Below are 18910 nucleotides of genomic sequence, written 5' to 3'. Positions count from 1 at the left end.
CACAGGCAAGGTCAGTAGGCAGGCAGCAGACACAAGAGTAATCCAGGCACAGGCAAGGTCAGTAGGCAGGCAGCAGACACAAGAGTAATCCAGGTACAGGCAAGGTCAGTAGGCAGGCAGCAGACACAAGAGTAATCCAGGTACAGGCAAGGTCAGTAGGCAGGCAGCAGACACAAGAGTAATCCAGGTACAGGCAAGGTCAGTAGGCAGGCAGCAGACACAAGAGTAATCTAGGTACAGGCAAGGTCAGAAGGCATGCAGCAGACACAAGAGTAATCCAGGTACAAGCAGAGTCAGCAACGAAGAACAAAGTAGAGGAGAAGCACACTACTGAGCAAGTAACACCTACCAAAGTAGAAGCCGAAGCAAGGAGTCTAGGGAGAGCAGGAAGAAGGGGCACAGCCATAGGACAAGGGAAGGAGGAACCAGAAGACCAATAGGAGAGAAGCAAGGGAAGCCAGGCAGAGGAAGAGCAGACCCAGGTGGGTGGAAGCAAAGCAATCAAGGAGCCTGGAAGCCAGGCAGAGAGAGCAGAGCCAGGTTCATGGAAGCAAATCAATCAACGAGTCTGCAGCCAGAGAAGAACTACACACAAATGGCTCAGGGCTGTGCCAGTCAAGTGTGCATGTCGACGGGACCCTGCTTGCGTTGAGGTAGGGGACATGACAGTAGTTTTCTGTGAGTTTCAGGTCTTTGGGTAGTGAGTTCCAAAGTTGTGTGCCTATAAAGATTATAAGCTCTTTGAGCAGGGACTGTCTTCTGTGTATGGTGCACAGCGCTGCGTATGCCTTGTAGCGCTATAGAAATGATAAGTAGATAGATGGATAAAGGAGAGGCTGGTGGCATGTGAAGATTTGTATTTTATACCTTTGCAATTGGGGTAGTGAAGGGTTAGGTAGGTTCTTGCTCTTCTCGTCATGTTTCTTAATGGTAGATCGATAAGTTTCGTCATGTAATCTGGTGTGAGTCCGTAGATGATTCTGTGCACTATTGTGCATATTTTGAATGTTATGCAAGCATTAATAGGAAGTCAATGTAAGCTTCTTAGGAGGGGTTTCGCGCTTTCGAAGCAGGTTTTTCCGAAGATGAGTCTGGCAGCCGTGTTTTGTGCTGTCCATAGTTTATGTGAGTTTATTACTACTACTACTACTATTATTATTATGGTGGATATCTTGAAAACTAAAAATCCAAGGGTAAATCAAAATAGAGATACCAGAACTATAACTGAAAAACATACAAAAACTTTTATTCATACTACTATAAACACATGTGCTTAAAATCCATTATCAAACACAGGAGATGAAATGAGGGAATCTGATGCACTATAAATAATCTCATAAATCAGTCTCTAAGACTTAACCACAGTCTATAACAACAATATCTCAGTATACAAAAATATTCCCAAATAAGTGAAGATCAAACTGTTTGTGCTTCCAAAGTCAGTGTCTTGAAGTAGCTTGAAACAAGCCAAAAGATTATCATTTGTTCAGGGATATCCAAGCGCAAACATCCTGGATCAGGGCTGTATGAGAAAAGCCCATGAGGGATGCCACCCTCTCCTCTTTCAGACTTCAAAGATTAAAAGTTTCACCAAATCTTCTGTTATCAGCAATACAATCCTCAGATTAAAGTCTGTCCTCAATATAGATCCGTATTTCGCCAGCTGGCTTCCGCAGGAGGAACAGAATTCACCCTGAAATATATATATAAAACAACACCACCAAACATATTATTAAAACCTACACATCAAAGAATGCATATGAAACATCTATGTATTACAAAAGCAACATCTGAAAAATCAATTCAATGCTTTATAAACCCATACATGGTGGCAGCTTATTGGAACAAAGTAGGGACCCCAGTCAGATCAATGTTAACGGTCACTCCTAAATGGTCCACTCATACCCTAGCTGAGATATCATTTAATCATCTATCTGGCTCCCTGTGCAGCTTTCATTAAATTAGTCAACTTATTTTCTAACTCCTCTTACTCTCTTACCTACCTATATGTTCCATCTTTGTTTATACTCTATGCTGTCTATTAAAATGTTCTATTACACACTGTGTTGGCATTGTAAGAAGTATACTAGCCAGCTTATAATCGAAAGACAAAAACGCCTATATTGCGACCCAAATCGGGAGATAGATGTTTATCTCACAAAAACAAATAAAGCGGTATAATCGAAAGCCGAATTTGGACGTTTTCAACTGCACTCCGTTGCGGATGCGGACAAAGTTGATGGGGGCGTGTCGAAGGCGTGGTGAAGGCGGAACTGGGGCGGGGTTATCGGCTGATAAGAGATGGACGCTTTTCGACGATAATGGAAAAAAAATATGCGTTTTTAGCGAGAATTTAGGGCACTTTTCCTGGACCTTGTTTTTCCACGAATAGGGCCCCAAAAGTGCCCTAAATGACCAGATGACCACTGGAGGGAGTCAGGGATGACCTCCCCTGACTCCCCCAGTGGTCACAAACCCCCTCCCACCACAAAATATGCCGTTTCACAACTTTTTATTTTCATCCTCAAATGTCATACCCACCTCCCTGGCAGCAGTATGCAGGTCACTGGAGCAGTTATTAGGGGGTGCAGTGGACTTCAGGCAGGTGGACCCAGGCCCATCCCCCCCACCTGTTACACTTGTGCTGGTAAATGGGAACCCTCCAAACCGGCCCCCAAACCCACTGTACTCACATGTAGGTGCCCCCCTTCACCCCTTAGGTCTATAGTAATGGTGTAGACTTGTAGGCAGTGGGTTTTGAGGGGATTTGGGGGGCTCAACACCCAAGGGAAGGGTGCTATGCACCTGGGAGCTGTTTTACTTTTTTTTTTGTTTTTGTAAAAATGCCCCCTAGGGTGCCCAGTTGGTGTCCTGGCATGTGAGGGAGACCAGTGCAGTACGAATCCTGGCCCCTCCCACGAATAAATGTCTTGCAGTTATTCGTTTTTGAGCTGGGCGCTTTCGGTTTCCATGATCGCTGAAAAACAAAAACGCCCAGCTCACAAAAAGATAAACGTCCATGTTTTTGGAAAATATGGTTGGGTCCGCCCCTTCACGGACCCGTTCTCAGAGATAAACGCCCATGGAGATAGGCGTTTCCGTTCGATTATGCCCCTCTATGCCATACTTTGTATTGTTATTTGAATATTTTTACTGCTGTAATTGTCTATTGCTTATGTTTGATTTATTCTTACTGTACACTGCCTTGAATGAATTCTTTAAAAAGGCGATAAATAAATCCTAATAAATAAAAAATGCTGATGAATGGTGTGCAAAGCCACACCTACAAATTCTACAACTGCACTTTCTGATAAACACAATCGGCTCACTGCGTTGGACAACTTCCCTCCTTTTAAAATTTGTTACAGCAACCATTCTATTTCATTATTCAATCCTTGTGGACCACTGCGTTCTACGTAAAAATAAAACGTTCACATCTCAATAGAACAGTTGAAATATCTCCACCTCTCCTTAGTGTTATCTGTTTCAAAACCACAAACTCCAAGTCACAGAGGCAATGCCTGGTGGCCAACCAATGACAAACCAAGGGAGCCTCAATGTGTTGATTCTCAATATTGCTAAGATGTTCGGCTATTTAATACTTCTACGATTTTGCCCAATGTAATACAAACCACAAGGGCATTTAATGCAATAAATCACCTGTTTGCTTTGGCAGTCAGTTAATGATTTGAAATAAAATATTTTATTAGAATTAGGGATAGCCAATGGGGTAGTTATCATAGAATATTTACAATAAATGCAATGGCCACAAATATTGTTTTTGAATTACAGATATTTCATATGCATTCTTTGATGTGTAGGTTTTAATAATATGTTTGATGGTGTTATTATATATTATATATATATATATTTTTTTTTTATTCCCAGTGAACTCTGTTCCTCCTGAGGAGGCCAAAATTGACACATCTCAACTTGGCCATCTCAGTTCAAATCTGTATGTCTTTCCAAGTCTCCTTTCATACCTTCAGGAACTGCAACAACATTAAACATACATCTAATGCTATAATGTGTTTTAAAGCTCAAAATAAATTTCAGATTTCTTCAGATGCTTACAGTGTCCCTAGTGTAGCCCTACCAAAGAAGAAAATATAACAGGGATATTGAGAAAAGCTCTATAAGAATGAAATAATCTAAACCAGATGTTTTTAAATAATTTAATTAAATGAATCTTTAGCACTAAATGCCCTACATTTTAAAGAATACAACAGATTAGTTATAAATTTAACACCGCCTTAGGAAAAAGGAGATAAAACATACATTGAAAGCTTTTTGATAGCATACATTTTCAAAATTAAATCTGGACAGAGCTAAGAGTCTAATTTATAAAGGGTTTTCTCACATTCTGAGCCTGTGGGAAAAAATCCCTTTAATAAATCAGGCCTTTAGAATTTTATAGTCTTTAAAAGCAGTTTGGACGATACATTATCCATCTGTGTCTTGTCACAAGTTTGGATTTACTTTCATCATGCCAGCGTTTAATAGCATGATACATGATAGAAAACTGAGATAAGCTACAAAATTTCACTTCCAAAACATGTTATAGTGAAAGAGGCCAGATATTTTTCAGCAGCTGGTATCTTTTCTTGTTACTCTCTCGCTAGCTCTGAGTATCACTGAAAATGCTAAATAAATAAATAACGACTAAGAACAGTAATGTGAAAAGTTTCCAGAATCGTATGAATAGTTCAAGCAGTGTCTGCATCCTTCAATAAGAATCGACAATCAAGTGATACAGTACATTAAAAATTCCCTGTCGTATTGACTTCCTGAAGCTGATGCCCCCTTGTTAAATGCAGAGCAGTTCAATTAACAACTCCTCAATATACAATTTAATTTTTCTTTCATCTTGATCCAAAGCCCATCTTGAAATGACTAGGGCCAGGATAAATGTACTTTGAATATTGAAGCACATCTTCATAAATAAACCTATCAAGCTTGTAATGATTTCTGCTGTCACAGCACAACAAAATAGATGAACCTGAATGTCTGGGACCAAAAGCTTCTGGTATCATCTTCTAAACGTTGCTTCTGTTTCTTCCCTGCTTTTCTCAGGTCATTCTTTAAAAGGGCTTTGCTTTAAGAATCAGAGTTTTCAGTTATACCATGATCCTTCAGAAATAAGGAGAGATGTGCTATTTTACTCAGCCTTGGCACGTCGCATGAAGAAGGCTTAAGGCCTCTCTCTTCTGGGTAAGCACAAAAGAGCGTTTCCAGTTGTGAAGAAGTGAGAGAAAAAGCCTGAGATCAACTGGGGTCCATAGCAAACTGGGCACAGACTGAATAGGCTTTACAGTCCTTACCTACCATCAAACTCTGTTTCCTCTTGAATGTCAGCTACCACATATACTTCATGTATTTTAAAATCTATAAGCAGTTTTTATTTTAATTCTTGGCATGGCTATTTTTATTTTCACTAATAAGCAAACATGAACACAAATACAGCATCAGATCTTAAATGGAAAGATATAAATATGAGTCTAGAAATTATTCCATCAACTTTCTCCAAAATATACATATTTTTACAATCAGTTAGTATCTCAAAACGTGAATGAAGGCGGAACAGTACACTAGACAACTATGGAAACTGACAGATCCACTGCTGTGCATCGGAAAGGAATGAATTCTATGTCGGCTCACTAGTATATTGCACTGCCAGGCACAAAGGGGCTAATTCACACTTTTCTAGTCTATGCATATTCTTTATTCAACCTGGAGGGCTTTACGTACTTCTGACATATATAGATTAAGGCAATGGAAGGTGAAGTAACTTGCCCAAGAACACAAATGGCATGAGCAGGAGAAGAAAAATTTGAACCATAGCTGCCTCGGATCTCGGTCCTTTGCTTGCTTTAACCATTGAGCAAGTGTGTGGGGGGAGGGGGGATGGCTACATATATGTTAAATAGTGCCGATTAGCTCACAGACATTATAGTAACATTAATATCCTAGCTCCTTAGCTGCAGTCTCTGCTGCTAATTACACGGAAGCAGACAAGCCAGGCTCACACATGACAGCTACCCAGGGAGTTGCCACCCATTCCTGCCCCCCATCACACTTCCAATCATCAACGCTGAACACCACCACATACAATCCCACAAGAAACACTCCTTTCTATTCCCTACTTCCTTGATCAGACACCCCTTCCAATCCCCCCCAAACCCTGATCAGACACTCTTCCAATCTCCCCCTCCCCCACCGATCAGACCCTCTGAACCCTCTCTTGTAGTACAAGCCACTTCCACTTGTCCCAAATCCCCTCCACGGGACTTACCAGGAGTCAAGGCTTGGTGGTCCAGTGGCCGAGAGCAAGAGCAGCTGCCCCTCCGCTCCTATCTCTTGGGTACCAGGTTCAAAAAGGCATCAATAAGTTCTAGTGGTAGCCTCATAGCAGGGCCGTGCCTAGGGTCTCTGGCGCCCCCCTGCAGACTATCAGTTGGCGCCCCCCCCCCCCCCCCGCAGACTATCCCCTGCCCCTCCATTCATCCTTTTCCAGCAATTCCCCTCTCTCCCTTCCATGACCCCCCCACCCCCGCATCCATGCTCTCGTCTCTCCCCTGCCCTCCTGCTCCCATTGTTCAACTGCCCGCCCTCTTCTCTCCCCCCAACATCCCTTTTCTTTTTTTTTCTTTTTAAATTTACCTCCGTAGCGGTTCCGGCAGCGTCAGTGAAGGAGGCGGCGCTCCCGACGTCGCTAGCCTTCCCTTCGCTGTGTTCCGCCTTCTTCTGACGTCATTTCCTTGACGTCAGAAGAAGGTGGAACACAGCGAAGGGAAGGCTAGCGACGTCGGGAGCGCCGCCTCCTTCACCGACGCTGCCGGAACCGCTACGGAGGTACATTTAAAAAAGAAAAGGAATGTTGGGGGGAGGGCGAGCGAGGTGAGCATGGTGCGGCGGCGCCCCCCAGAGGGAAGCGCCCCCCTGCCATGCTTACCTCGCTTACCGTGTTGGCACGGCCCTGCCTCATAGTGTACTTATATGAAAGGCTGACCATAGTGGTAGTACCGAGAGACTAACACTATAGGGTCAGCAATGGCATTTTGAACCCAGCTCCCAACAGAACAGGAGTGGAGGGGGACCACTCCCACTCCTTGCCAATGAACCCCTAAATCTTGCTTCCGGATAAGTCCTGGATACGGGGGGAGGCTGGGAAGGGGGGGTGGATTGGAGACAAGTGGAATTGGCTTCTACTGTGTGTTAGGGGTGTAGGAGCAAAACAATCACTATAAAGCGCTATATGCAGCACTATATGTTCCAGTGTAAAATGGTATAAGGATTATAAATTACTTCCTGCTCTTCGAAACTTACACTGGTTGCCTATTATCTGGAGGATCAAGTTTAAGATTTTGACCTTAGTACACAACACAATGAATGATAATGGGCTTCCAGTGTTGTCCAACTCCTTTGAAGATTCACATGCCGAAAAGACCATTGAGACCTGGTGATAAATTATATTTAGAAGTTCCTTCTTTTCAACAGGTTAGATTAGATATATATCACTCTTCTATTTTTGGTATTGAAGGATCTGTTCTCTGGAATGCATTACCTGAAACTTTGCGTAAAACTTGTTCTATTGTACAATTCAGAAAATGTTTGAAGGCTCATGTTTACACTAGCTCTTGTCAACAATTAAGGTCTGATGTTATTTCTCTATTTTTAGCTGGATTATATGTTTTAATTTTGTATTGTGTTTGAAGAACAATGTGTCTTTTGTAATGATTTATTATGTATGTGATTTGGAAACCACCTAGAACTGTATGATAGAGCGGTTTAAATTTTTTTAAAATAAATAAAAATTATAATACATGACACTATCCAGCATTAATAACCAGACTTCAAAAATGCAGATTCAAGTTTATTCCATCTTTCAGTGTAAAGCCTGTTGTTTAATGAGCCTCAGCCTTGCGTACAGACAAAAGACTGCTGCCAAGGACACCAGTGTATTAGAATAACAATGCTGTCATCAGCAGCGAAGTCATGGCTGGACCAGCCAAGGACTCTTCGAGTCTCCGGCTGGCAAACTTGCACCGGAACAGCGACTTCCCAGTGATCAACACTAACAACATGCAAATTTAGGCAAGTTATTAGCGTTGATCGGGGGAAAGCGTGGGAGGATTGTGCCCGGGCATGAGCTCAGGCACAATCCTTCCACACTTTTTTGACAGGTCTAGTCTGCCAAAAATAAAAAGCCCAGACCTGTCAAACATCAAGCCCCCAAACACAGGGGTCCCCAGACCCTTCACCCCCGAGTATGTAATCCCTGCACCCCCGAACACAAAGCACCGCCCAAAAAAATACCCTGGTGGTCCAGTGGGACCATTAAAAGCTCCCCTCCCCCTCGCTAGCTCTGGTGGTCTAGCGGTGGGGTACCCCTCCCTCCCTTCCTCCAAACCCAACTCCCTTACCTCATATCTCAGAATAGAGGAGGGAGGGACTAGAGCTCCCTCCTCCTCTGGGTGCCACCTGAAAATGGCGGCACCCTGCCATGCCCATATAGATGTTAAGCCCCACCCAGTACATTCAAGGATGCACCAGGCAGGGAAGGGCGTAGCCATTTTCAGGTGGCATCTAGAGGAGGGAGGGAGTGCTAGTCCCTCCCTCCCTCCTCTATTCTGAGGTATGAGGGAAAGGGGTTGGGTTCGGGGGAGGGAGGGGAGACCCCACTGGTAGACCACCAGGGCTACGGGGGTTATCAATGGTCCCACTAGACCACCAGGTTATTTTACGATGTTTTGGGGCACTCTGTGTTCGGGGGGCAGCGCTTTGTATTCAGGGGGGGGGGGGGGATGAGAGTCCTGGAGGTCCACTTGACTTCCAGGCCTTGTGTTTGGCAGGGGGGGTTACATGATGGGGTATGAGGGTCCGGGGATCCACTGGCTCCCAGGACTGACGGCATCCCAGGCTGACAGTGACAGCCCAGGGTGCCTGGCATGGACAGGGGGGAGAGGAAGAGAGCCTTAACCCTAATGTCAGCTGGCTTAGGGTTAAGGCATGATTCTGCCCGTACGATCAGAGCGCAGTGCCCTGAGTATACAGGCAGAACACCACCGAGCTCATTTCCTAGAGGCCTTAGATTATTTCCATTTGGATGAAAAGTCAACAACAGTGTTTGAAATACAGGTTTGTATTTCAAACACACATTAGCTAAGGCCTTAGAGAAAATTGCACCACTTAAAAAGTTCTTATGCCCCACTCACAAAAGCCCACCTTAGTTCTCTCCAGAACTTCAAATGCTTAACATTGTAAATGATGGCAGATAAAGACCCATGGTCGGTCCACTAGTCTTCCCAATAAGGTGGCCAGCGCTGCACTTGCCATTCTGAATGGATCCTAGCCACCCATGCTTAAACACTGGTTGTCAATTATCCACCATGCCAACCATACAGGCAGTCAGACATGATGGAAGTCTTGATTATTAGCACATATCATCCCCAAGTATTGATGACAGTATTCAATTTACTAGTCAAGATGTCGTCTCCCCCCCCCCCCCCCCCAAGATGCACAGCACCCTCACTCACAGTACGTGACAATAAAATGATCTACAACACTGAATTTGGTAGAGCTCCAAGGATAGAAATTAGAAAGTTGATGGCACAAATCTCGACTAAATGTGGACAGGCTGAACTGTAAGAAACATACGACAAAGTACCATTAGCCTTAACAGCAGCCAAAAAACAAGATTCCTGTCAATGCATAGAACAGGCTGCCAATTCAACCAAGCACCTATTCAGCATAGTAAACAGCTTACTACAATCCCCACAACAGAACTAGCCTGCCTACTCCAGAATGAATTGCAATGACTTTGTTACATAGTTTGATAACAAAATTACAAGTCTTTGCCAAAACATACAGTCTCACCCAATCAATTAATCAGACATGCACAATCTTGTCCTGTCCTTACTCAGATATATCGGATTATTTTAACCCAATAACAGAGGAAGGCCTTGACAAAATCCTGAGATGCCTTCAACCAACCACTTGCTCACTTGACCTCTGCCCATCAAAAGAGTGCAGCAAGCAGGCAAAGCCCACAAAAATTATACTTTTCCCTTTCTAATGGGTAACTACAAACAGCATTAAAAAGGCAGTGCTGCACCCTCTGCTAAAGAACAGCAACCTTGACCAAGACAAGCTTGAACGTTACCATCCGGTATCTCACATTCAATTTCTAAGAAAACAAACAGTCTGCATTCAGCTTAACAATTGGCTAGGAGACACTGGCTAGATTCATGTCAATCTGGGCTCGGACCCAAAGATAGAATGTAGATGGTCTTTGTATCTCTGTTAGATGATCTTCACAGAAACTGTGACAGGGGGTGAGAGGAACAGATAAAAAGTTGATAGGTACCAAGAAGGTGCAATTTGAATGGGTAGACAGAAAAGAGAGAAAAAGGAAATATTTCCGAGACAGATGTGGTGAGTGAATAGAAAATAGGAGGTAAGTGGAGAAAGGACAAATGGACCGCTTCCACTGGAAAGAGAGCAGAAGACACACAGAAAAGCAGAAAAGAAGAAACCGGGCCCAGCATGTTTAGAAAAATAAAGTACCCAGACAAAAGAGGTAAAAAAAAAAAAGTGTTTTATTTTGAATTTATTTGGTGGAACATGTTAGCTTTGGTAAATGTGCATTACGGATGACTTTGTACAAGAGGAAATACCGTATTTTTCGGACTATAAGACGCACCGGACCATAAGACGCACCTAGGTTTTAGAGGAGGGAAACAGGAAAAAAAAAATTTTCCTCTTTCCCTCCTCTAAAACCTAGGTGCTCCGGTGCGTCTTGTCCGGGTTTTGGACCTCCGTCCCGTACTTACAGGATTCCGTGTTCCCTGGTGGTCTAGTGACGTCGGGGCAGGAAAGAGCCCCCTCTTTCCTGCCCATCGCGCTGCTCTCCGTGCTTCTCAATGCTTTCCGACGGTCTCGGCGAGATTCAAAATGGCCGCCGACATTTTGAATCTCGCCGAGACCGTCGGAAAGCATTAAGAAGCACGGAGAGCAGCGCGATGGGCAGGAAAGAGGGGGCTCTTTCCTGCCCCGACGTCACTAGACCACCAGGGAACATGGAATCCTGTAAGTATGGAACGGAGGTCAAAAAACGCTACCTTCGGACTATAAGACGCACCCCCCATTTTCCTCCCAAATTTTGGGGGAAAAAAGTGCGTCTTATAGTCCGAAAAATACGGTACATTTCTATTTTTATTTCTCTTATCTTGTAGTACATGCCTAATCTGACATCTTGCAGCTCCCGGTTCAATCTTTATCTTTCTAGTTCTAATTTGTGATCCCTTGTTCTGTGTTTTGTGTGTGACTGAGGTGTGGTATTCTGTTTGCATGTAGTTTCTGTGTGGAACTCTGTAGCAGTTCCTCTTGTTCTTTTCTACCAATAGTAGGTATATTAGTGTTCTAGGGTCCGATGTAATATTTGTAATGCTGCCTGTCCATAAGTAGGACTCTTGTTTTAATCATAGGAATCAATGCTGCTGTTCTATGGTAGGTTTGCTACATGAATGTTGAGTTAGGAATTTATTCAGGTTTTGTGTTATTTCACAATGTGCCTGGTAGCGGAGAGATTTAGGGCCCCTTTCACCAAGCTGCAGCAAAAGGGGGCCAGCGCATGTTTTACATTTGCACCGACGCCCCCTTTTACTGCAGGAAAAGAAGTCTCGCCTTCCTGCAGGAAATGGCGATGTGGCAAGTAAAGCACTTGCCGTGTGGCCATTTTAGGGGGAGGGGGAGCCCTTACTGCCCGCTGGGTACACTACGGCGCTACAAAAATAAAGAAATTTTTGTAGCACCAGAAATTCTGGCACGCTAGGGGTGGGAAGTAGCCCGGTGGTACTTCCTGTATAGCAAGTGGGAAGCCCGCATTGGGCTTACCGCTGCTTAGTAAAAGGAGCCCTTATGTTGCTATTACTAAGATGACGTGAGAATTTATTTATTTACTAGTAAAAAAAAGCCCGTTTCTCATTGAAATGAAACGGGCGCTAGCAAGTTAATTTCCCTCCGAGGGCGGGGCAGTGAGAGCGAGTGCGATTGCCTGTGGTTGGTCCCTTCTCCTTCTGATGTCGCGTTACCATGCAGCCTTCCCTGCCCTCGGAGAGCGGGGCACTGACAGTGATTTCGATTGCCTGTGGTTGGTCCCTTCTCCTTCTGACATCGCGTTTCTTTCCCTGCAACTATACAGAGTTCCCTCGAGGGTGGGGCAGTGATCGGGAGTGCGAATACGAACCCTACGAACACTACACGGCTTCACTGCCACGGAGTCAGCTTCAGAACGTTGGAGATATGAATTATTATAGTTGATTTGTTACATTTGTACCCCACATTTTACTAAGATGACGTGAGAATTTATTTATTTATTTGTTTGTAACCCATATTTTCCCACCTATTTGCAGGCTCAATGTGGCTTACATGTTGCCGGAGAGATTTGGGGTTTTTTTTTTTTTTTTTGGTATGGTAACATTCATGGAAAAAAATGTGCTATTATAGAAGTTCTTATGTATTAAGTGTAAACACGTTCTGCATCCACAAAAACCCTATCTCCTACCAATAGATGCAGAATGTGTTTACACTTAATACGTAAGAACTACTATAATAATAACAACAAAAACTTGCCTTCCAGTTCAGAGAGGTTTACAAAATAAGATACTGGGCAATACACTTTCACTTAACATTCAAAATAATTACAGAATAAAAGAATTATTCTAATCTTCAGCTCTCTGATAACACTATACTGAATTTAATATATATTTCCTAAATAAAAATGTTTTAATATTACATCTGAATTCTATGTAAGAGCCATATAATCTGATTCTATTTCAAATTTATTTTCCAAACCTAGCTGCTTGAAAGGATAGCAAATACTCAAAACTTTCCAGCCTTTTTATACCTCTAGGGGAGGGGAAAGAAAAAAAAAGTTATCACACCACTTCCTAGAGTCCCTAAAATGTATTCCTAACTTAAAATGTCCATGGAAATAAGATGGGACCAGGCCATATAAGGTCTTGTAAAGAAAACATAACAATTTGAACAAAATTTTGGAATCAGTCCTAGCCAGTGCAACTTAATATAATGTTGAGACAGAACTATCAAATTTCTTCAGTAAAAAAATTAAACGTGCTATTTTTTGAATAAATTGAAGCTTTTCTAAAAGTTGTTTTGAGCATCCCAAATATATGATGTTACAATAGTCCAGTTGACTCACCATTATTTTCAACTAATCCTCAAGAAAGTATTTATGTATTTGTCTTAATTTCCTAAAGAGTTGAAATGTTTTCCTAATTAAACAATTTACTTGGGCCTCCAATGTTAATGTATTGTCTAAATGGATCCCTAAAATTTTAATACAAGACGACTATTCATAATTTTTTTCTGGTCCACGGTTATTGTTGAAGGTATTAAATTCAATGAATTTCAATAACATATAAATTTTGTTTTATCTGAATTTAACTTCCATCTGTGTTTTGACATCCAGACTTCTAATAAAACCTTTCTTCCCAAGAAGCATTTTTCGTAACCTGGTATAATCAATGGTGTTGAGTCATCTAGATTACTGCAATGCGCTATATGTTGGCTGTAAAGAGCATATCATCAAGAAACTTCAGACAGCCCAGAACACTGCAGCTAGACTCATTTTTGGAAAGTCAAAATACGAAAGTGCAAAACCCCTAAGAGAGCAACTCCATTGGCTCCCAGTTAAGGAATGTTCTGTGTTCAAAGTTTGCACTTTGGTTCATAAAGTCATTCATGGAAATGTTCTGGCATACGTCAGACCTTATTAATTTACCACCTAGGAACACTAAAAAATCAGCATGCACATTCTTGGGACTTCACTTTCCTAGCTGTTGTAACCAGGTACCTCTAAGTGCAGCCAAGGATAGAACAATCTCCTCCAGCCACAGGCTCCCGGTACAGTCAAGAAATAAATGTCCACCATCAACTTCACTCTTAAGGACTTTATTCCATGCAGGTTCCTAGTAGACCTGATACACAGTTCCAACAGCAGCATTCACCTTCAATCTTAAGCACATGTAAGCCACCTGAAAGTGTGTGGCAAATAGTCCCCTTTAAGCAGTAGGCTATCAGCACATATCAGGATTCAATACAGGCTCACAGTCAGCTCCAGTCTGGGCTCTTTATCCAGGGCACAGTAACAGTAGTTCAACTCCAAATAAAAGCAGTTCCTTCAGTTCATCATCACAGTTAAACCACAAAGCAGAAGTTTCTACCTTCTACTCTCTTTACCTTCTTAATGGGTTCCATACTTTAGGGACTTCTCATACCCAAGGGATTCCACCCTGCATCTGCTTCATTGGTAGATTCAATATTTTAGGGACCTCTCTTACCCAAGGGTTTTCAGCCTGCAACTGCTTCTCTCCTCCTTGGGACTCCTTCCCACCTGCCTAATCAATCCCTGGCTTCTGCTCTCACAACCAATCATTCTCCTTCCATTAGCTTCCCCCACACCCATACCAGCTGAGTTAAGCATTAGACTAATGATGAGCTCCTGCACACTGGGTTTCCTATCGCTCTTTCCCCCTAGTAGCAGCCAATCTACACATCCTGCCATGTCTTCCCCTATTGCAGCTAGGAGTCCAGCCGGGTTCTTCATCTCATCCCCTGGCTCCTTGCCTGCAATGCCTTCTGGGACTTGTATTTCTGACTGAAACTGCCTTAACCCAACTATCCTGGATGTGACTTTATCACACTGTAAAGGTCTAAAATACAAACTAGTACATGCGTCCTGTTTTTCTTACATTGGCACGCAGTTGTGGAATGCATTACCACTTGATCTGAAAAATATTCACGACCTTATTAACTTTCGAAAATCATTAAAGACTTTCCTTTTTAACAAAAGACTTACCATAATAATCAATAATAGGATCTCTAGCACATCACTATTTACTTGATAACCTGTCTATTTCCTGATTTATTAAATTGATTATATTCATTATGTTACGCTTGTTCTTTATGTAACCAATTGTTTATCTACTCTTCATTGGCGCTTGTTATGATGTATTATTGTAAGCCACATTAAGTCTGCAAATAGGTGGGAAAATGTGGGATACAAATGCAACAAATAAATAAATAAATATCAAAAGTCCATAAGGGCCATATATGCAGTGTGTTCATCAAGTATGTCCCGAATGAAATAAAGGTTGAGAACCACTGGACTATATGTTTAACCTCTGCTTACTCCCTGTACTGTCTATTAAGATCTTTTAATATACGTTATGTTGACACTGGTAGTAGTATACTATGCTATTGTATCTGCTATTAATCAAGTATTGCCTACATCTAGGTTATTCTTACTATATATACATCCTTGGCATAATTTCTTCAAAAGGTCAGTAAAGAAATACTAATATAGAAGAGTACAGTATAACCAGGGCTTTTTTGAGGGGGAACTTGGGGGTACTGAGTACTGGCACCTTTTCCATTGTCTGCTAAAATTGACCCATAGACCCCAAGTTTTAATGAAACAGCTCAGGCTCTACACACCAATTCTGCCTTGCCATAGATTCTGTGACTGGTTGCAGGGGGCCTGGCTACCGTGGGGTGGGTCCCTCAGTGATCACCCCGCCCCTGAAAGGTGGCCTAGCATTTGAGTACAGGCACCTTTTTTGCTAGAAAAAAACGCACTGCGTATAACATTGACATGTCTACTGTAAGCATGTGAACCTTTAGTGCAGTGAAATAGATAATTTACTACAATCATCTGCATAGCCTAATTTAGCCAACTCCACTCTTTGTTTCTAAGATGACATTAAAAATTTGATAGACAATGCCTTTCGAACTACCAGGCCCACTGGATTTCAGTGTGACTGCCATCCAAAAATTATCACAGTACATATTAAATCATTAGCAGAAATCTCCATGCCTGCTGTTTTTAAAGTGCAGACAATGAAATTCATTGCAGAAGCAAAGCAGCACCAATAATATAATTACAGCACGGTGCCCGTGTACTCTTGAGTTAATGCCGTTATTTGACACTGCAAGGCTATGCTTCTTCCCATGAGTTTCAGTGAAGATGAGGTTCACCCTAATTGGTTCCAAAGCACAACCTACCAACAGCAATCTTTCCTCAGGACCAGTACTGTTAATTTCCACACGACTGTAAATAGTGTTTGCAAACAATACAAACACGGTAATAAGAGGCTAGGTGGGTAATTAATGTGGTTACAAAGCAGCTTATTTGCATTTTTATTTAAAATGGCCTTCTTTAAAAAGCAGCTCGGATTTCTCTTTACAAAGGAGGCCTGGTTAAGGAGCAGAGCTGTAATTACTCTCTTTAGGGGTTCTTTTATACGTCCATTAGGGAATTAGAATGAAAAGATAAGCAGAATTATAAAGGGAATCATGCAAAATATGAAATTTACTATAAACACTTAGTGGTGTACTTACCATAAACTAAGCTTACCCTCTTCATTAATGGAATATATTATAAGGCTGCATTACACACAGAATAATTGAGGATACACTGAAAGTATATAAGCATCTCATTCACTTTTTTTTATTTCTGAGACTTATCATCAAAGAAGGAAGAGCCCATTGAAAAAAATAAGTGAAAAATTATAAATGTTGCAATTAAAATATTTATACAATATAAAACACTACAGCAAAAATAATATAGGTATTTGCTTTAAAGGAACTTTTGTTTTTTCTACCAAAAAATAATGCCAACACATAAAGGGGCCTGTTTACTAAGCAGCGTTATAGGCGTGGTAACATTTTTAACGAGCATTAACCGTGTATGTGTCTACAATATCCATATAGGCGCCTACATGGTTAGCGCACGTGCTGTGTAGTTGCGCTAAAAACACTAACGCACCTTAGTAAACGGGGCCAAAAGGCACTGACATATACAGATTTTTTTTTCTTGCAAAAATCACATAGGGGTCTTTTTACTAAGCCGCATAAGCGTCTACACGTGCCCAACGCGCGCCAATTCTGAGTTACCGCCCAGTTATCGTGTGGCCCGATATGTGCATCAGAAAATATTTTTATTTTCTGGCGTGCAGGCGGTAATCAGTATTTGGACGCGTGTTGACCATTACCGTCCAGTTAATGCGTGTAATTAAACTCTGGAATTCGTTGCCAGAGAATGTGGTAAAGGCGGTTAGCTTAGCGGAGTTTTAAAAAGGACGGCTTCCTAAAGGAAAAGTCCATAGAGCGTTATTAAATGGACTTGGGGAAAATCCACTATTTCTGGGATAAGCAGTATAAAATATTTTGTACATTTTTGGGATCTTGCTGGGTATTTGTGACCTGGATTGGCCACTGTTGGAAACAGGATGCTGAGCTCGATGGACCTTTGGTCTTTCCCAGTATGGCAATACTTATGTACTTATGAGACCTTATCGCTAAGTCAATGGCTGGCGATAAGGTCTGAGACCCAAAATGACCGCACACCAATTTTCATTTTGCCACACGTCCATTTTCACCCCCCCCCCCCCAAAAAAAGGCATTTTTTACAGGTGTGCTGAAAAATGATTCAGCGCACATCCAAAACACACGCTACACTAGCTTAGGCCATTTTTCAGCGCACTTTAGTAAAAGGACCCCATAGCTTCTGAAAAGGTGGAATATGGGATACCAATTGTTCTTAAAGCAATTGTAGACTGGACTTTCCGGATCACTAACATCTGACTGTAATCATAAATGAAAGGTAAGATATTTCTACTAATGAAATCAAACAAAACTACTATGTGCCGTAAATGTTGAAAGTGACTTGTCTTGGATGGTGCCAGTTTTCATTTTTAAGGCTCAAGTTAAATCAACACAACACTCAGGGCCCTGTTTACTAAGCTGCGTTAGCGTTTTTAGCATGCGCCAAATGCTAGAGTCGCCCATATATTCCTATGGGCGACATAGGGCCCCTGGTTTCTAAGCAGCATTAAAGGCAAATTAACGTGGAGGAGTGGCCTAGTGGTTAGAGCACCGGGTCTTGCAATCCAGAGGTGGCCGGTTCAAATCCCGCTGCTGCTCCTTGTGATCTTGGGCAAGTCACTTAACCCTCCATTGCCTCAGGTACAAACTTAGATTGTGAGCCCTCCTGGGACAGAGAAATATCCAGTGTACCTGAATGTAACTCACCTAGAGCTACTACTGAAAAAGGTGTGAGCAAAATCTAAATAAATAAATAAATAAATAAATATGTGTGCCTACAATATCCCTATAGGCACCTACATGGTTAGCGTGCACACTAAATGCAGGCGCACTAAAAACACTAACGCACATTAGTAAACAGGACCCTTAGTGTTTAGCGCATGCTAGTCATTAGCGCTAAAAATGCTAATGTCTCCTTTGCGCCCTCAATGTTTTAATTCCTCACCCCAACTCTGTAATTCCTTACCATTTCTGTGCGTGTGGACCTCTCTAATGTGGAATTCAAATTTGGTTTTAAGGCCTACTTTTTCACCCAAGCATTTTCCGTAGGCTAAGGGTGTTGATTGAGATTTGTTGGATTTGGTCGTCACTCCTCACCGCCTTCCTTCTGTCCCCTACCTGCTCCTTCCGATTACTGTCCTATAATGAAGCTAGCACAGTCAGCAATTAAGATTCAATGCAAAAAAATTCTAAATTTTTGCCTGTCTCCGTGGTCCTGCGCATGTAATTTATTTATTTATTTTATTTATTTCTTACATTTGTACCCCATATTTTCCTACCTATTTGCAGGCTCAATGTGGCTTACGTAGTACCTAAGGTGTTCGCCAGTCGGTTGATAACAAATACAAGGTTATATTGTGGTCGAGTGAGGTAGGTGTCTATCAGGCACCATGAGGTCGAAGAGAATGAAGATTGTATATTGTCCAGTACGATCATTGGTTATGTTGTGTTGCTGGGTGTGGGGATTTACGTTGGATCAGTGGGGTAAGCATTTTTGAAGAAG

At 42.1% G+C, this 18910-nt stretch overlaps 1 protein-coding gene across 2 annotated transcripts in view; it reads right to left on the bottom strand.

Moving 5' to 3' along the window:
• WWOX (WW domain containing oxidoreductase) overlaps positions 1–18910 on the bottom strand; it is a 1373934-nt gene that overhangs the window by 1227986 nt on the left and 127038 nt on the right. Inside the window, exon 6 of one of the 2 annotated variants that reach the window (XM_030204501.1) lies at positions 1286–1693. The exons of the other annotated variant lie outside the window; for it this stretch is intronic. Within the exon in view, the coding sequence (XP_030060361.1) occupies positions 1565–1693 (129 nt within the window). The 3' untranslated portion in view covers positions 1286–1564. Of the gene's footprint in view, positions 1–1285; positions 1694–18910 lie in introns of those variants that run through there. 2 annotated transcript variants of the gene reach the window in all.

Source organism: Microcaecilia unicolor, chromosome 5 (genome assembly GCF_901765095.1).
Source record: "Microcaecilia unicolor chromosome 5, aMicUni1.1, whole genome shotgun sequence".
NCBI classification, from domain to species: domain Eukaryota; kingdom Metazoa; phylum Chordata; class Amphibia; order Gymnophiona; family Siphonopidae; genus Microcaecilia; species Microcaecilia unicolor.
This window is presented reverse-complemented; position numbering and strand designations above follow the sequence as displayed.